The following is a 2,966-nucleotide window of genomic DNA, read 5'->3' as shown; positions in this document are numbered from 1 at the left end:
GCACACCACCATGCCTATACCCAGCACTCACCTGTGCATACCACCACACCTAACACCTGCAAACGCCCACATGGCTACCCATGCCATGTCTACACTCAACACCTGCACACATACAGCAACCCATACTGCCACGTCTATGCCCAATACACCTGCACGCCCCCAGCTACCCACACGTCTACACACAACACACCTACACACCACACACCCACCCTCACCATGTCTACACCCAACACACATACCTGCATGTACCGCAACACAACTACCCCCTCCAGACACCCCATACCTGCACACACTACCCCCTCTACACCTACAACACACCTGCACACACACGCACATATCTACACACACCCACATCACCACATGGACACCCAGCACCTGCACATTCCCCCCCACAGCTACCCACACCATATTGACACCCAACTCACCTGCACACAACCCCCACCATTCACGTCTACACCCACCCACCCCTACACCCACCACTCACCTGCACACACCCATACCCCTACACCTGCACTCACACCTGCACACACCACACACCCACACTACAGCACATACAGCCACACAGCTACCCACACTACCATGTCTACACCCAACAGCCCTGCACACACACCCACACGTCTACACCCAACACTCATACCCTATACATATACCCACACAGCTACCCCCACCATGACTACACTTGCACACACACCCACACAGCTACCCATGCCACGTCTACACACAACACACACATTCACACCCCACCCCCAAGACACCAAGACGCACCCGTCCACAGCCAGCAGCAGGAACCAGATGAAGTTGAGCAGCGGCTCCACAAACGGAGGCCCGTCCTCGATGGACGGGTGCTTCTGGGTGTACGTCGTGAAGACCACCGATGCGCTACTTTTGTTTTTTAAACAGAGAAACCTGGAAATGAGAACATGCTGGTGGTGGAAGGGCTGGAGGACATGGCTTCTGCCCGCACAGGTGCCAGCCTCTGACATGTCCTTCCCGAGCTCGTGCGCCCACGGGTCCCGCGGCCCCAGGCACGGAGGCACTCAGTGCTTCACGCGTGTCTCCCCTCACGTGCAGGGCACACCGGGGAAGCCTGCAATTCACAGGTGAAGAGAATGAAGCTTGGGAAAGTCACCAGGCTCTGGAGCTCGGCCCCAGCCTGAGCCCCATCTACGCGATGCACTGAGCAAGCTCTCCTCTCCTCAGGCTGCCCGCACCCTGCAGGCGCTGGCCCGCACCAGAACACTCAGCCATGGCCCAGCAGCCGGCGGGTGCCGCACAGACCCTGGCTCCTGTTCGAGGAGGGCCCACAGGGAGGGCTCAGTGTCCCAGGGGCAGGGCCACTGTCAGCCCAGAGAAAACGTGCATGCAGGGCAGCGCAGAGCCAGGGAGCTCCAGGTTTGACCCAGCTTTTCATCTAAGTCACAGACGCCAGCTCCTGGCAGAGCTCTGCAGTGGCCAGCACTGAGGTCAGAGGGTGTCTGTCCCCAGATCCCACGTTAACTCCCCAATGCCCGCCTTGAAATCCACGTTTGTTCTGTGGGAAGAAACTCATGGACACGAATAAGGCTTTCATGAGAAAGGAAGCGGAGGCCAGCGCCCGGAGCTCGGCCTGCAGGATGCCCCAGCGAGCTGGCGGGAGGGGCCGCGGGGTAGATGCTCACAACTCTATGACCTGGGTGTGCATTTCTGCGTTTCCAGATACTGCGGGAAAGAACAGGCCAAGGCAGGCCTGAGTAGAGCAGAGGCCGCGGGGCCTCCCGGCAGCGGGCGAGAGGCGCATTGTGGAGGGCGCTCCAGTGCCCGTCGGGAAAGGGGGAGTTTCTAAGATACTTCTTGAAATTGGTTAAACTTATGAAAAATCACGGGTGACTCTGGCTGACAAGTGCACTGTGGATTCTGCCCAGAGTGAACTCAGTGTATCCTGCAGCACAGCTCGGGCAGGGGACAAGGGGACCTGCTCTAAGGCCGCCCGGCCAAGGCAGCGATGGAAGCCAAGACCCGAAGAGCCACAAACACCTACTGCAGCACGGCCTGGGCCACGAACATGTCCACCTCGCTGCGGAAGCCACGTGACGTGGAGTATTCCACCAGCATGTTGGCACAGCCCTCCCCGTCTGCTGAGTGCAGAAAATGATACCGCGACTCACAATAGTTTTGTTCTGCAAAGGAAACACAGAAAAATTTGAATGCATTTCATGAATATGATATAGAACAGAAAAGGTGGAAACATATGTTTGTTTTTTGAGACAGAGTCTTGCTCTGTCACCCAGGCTGGAGTGCAGTGGCACGATCTGGGCTCACTGCAACCTCCGCCTTCTGGGTTCAAGCAATTCTCCTGCCTCAGCCTCCCAAATAGCTGAGATTACAGGCGGATGCCACCACGGCCAGCTAATTTTTGTATTTTTAGTAGAGTCGAGGTTTCACCATGTTGGCCAGGCTGGTCTTGAACTCCTGACCTCGTGTTATCCACCCGCCTCGGCCTCCCAAAGTGCTGGGATTACAGGCTTGAGCCACTGCGTCCGGTCGGTGTAAAGATATTCTATGTTAATTGTAGTCCACCTGCCCGCCCTGGAGGAGAGCCCAGCCAGAGCCCACAGGCAGAGGTACCTGACAGGGACTCAGAGCCGGCCCACACCTCACACACAGCACCAAACAGATTACCAGGGAACAGTCACTCAGCCATGCAACACCTTCATCCTCCAAGCTCTCAGAGCTGCTGAATCCAATCACATTAACGTGCGTTGTGATGACCAATGACAGAGTGTTACCATGTGACCCTCCCCACCTACCAGAAGCAACTTACAGGGAGCAATGTAACCAGGGCCTAGCATCTAGCATGTAATCAACAGTCAAAACCAGCCTGATGTGCTCACCACACTGACCCAATGATCAGCCCTCGACATCCCAAAAGCACATTCCGCTCCCGGGCCCCGTCCTAACACCCGCTCACACTCCGCTCCCAGGCCCCG

General features: G+C 57.0%; 1 protein-coding gene across 1 annotated transcript in view; it reads right to left on the bottom strand.

The window, feature by feature from the left end:
• Positions 1 to 2,966, bottom strand: part of GET4 (golgi to ER traffic protein 4 homolog (S. cerevisiae)) — a 22,085-nt gene that overhangs the window by 4,835 nt on the left and 14,284 nt on the right. Inside the window, exons 5-6 of the mRNA XM_011956930.1 lie at positions 2,018 to 2,156; positions 766 to 906 (exon numbers count right to left, since the gene is read on the bottom strand). Of these exons, the coding sequence (XP_011812320.1) occupies positions 766 to 906; positions 2,018 to 2,156 (280 nt within the window). The remainder of the gene's footprint in view (positions 1 to 765; positions 907 to 2,017; positions 2,157 to 2,966) is intronic.

The sequence above is a fragment of the Colobus angolensis genome, unplaced genomic scaffold (genome assembly GCF_000951035.1).
Source record: "Colobus angolensis palliatus isolate OR3802 unplaced genomic scaffold, Cang.pa_1.0 Scaffold43, whole genome shotgun sequence".
Classification (NCBI taxonomy): Eukaryota; Metazoa; Chordata; class Mammalia; order Primates; family Cercopithecidae; genus Colobus; species Colobus angolensis.
Note: the sequence above shows the minus strand (reverse complement) of the source record. Positions and strands in the feature narration are given on the sequence as shown.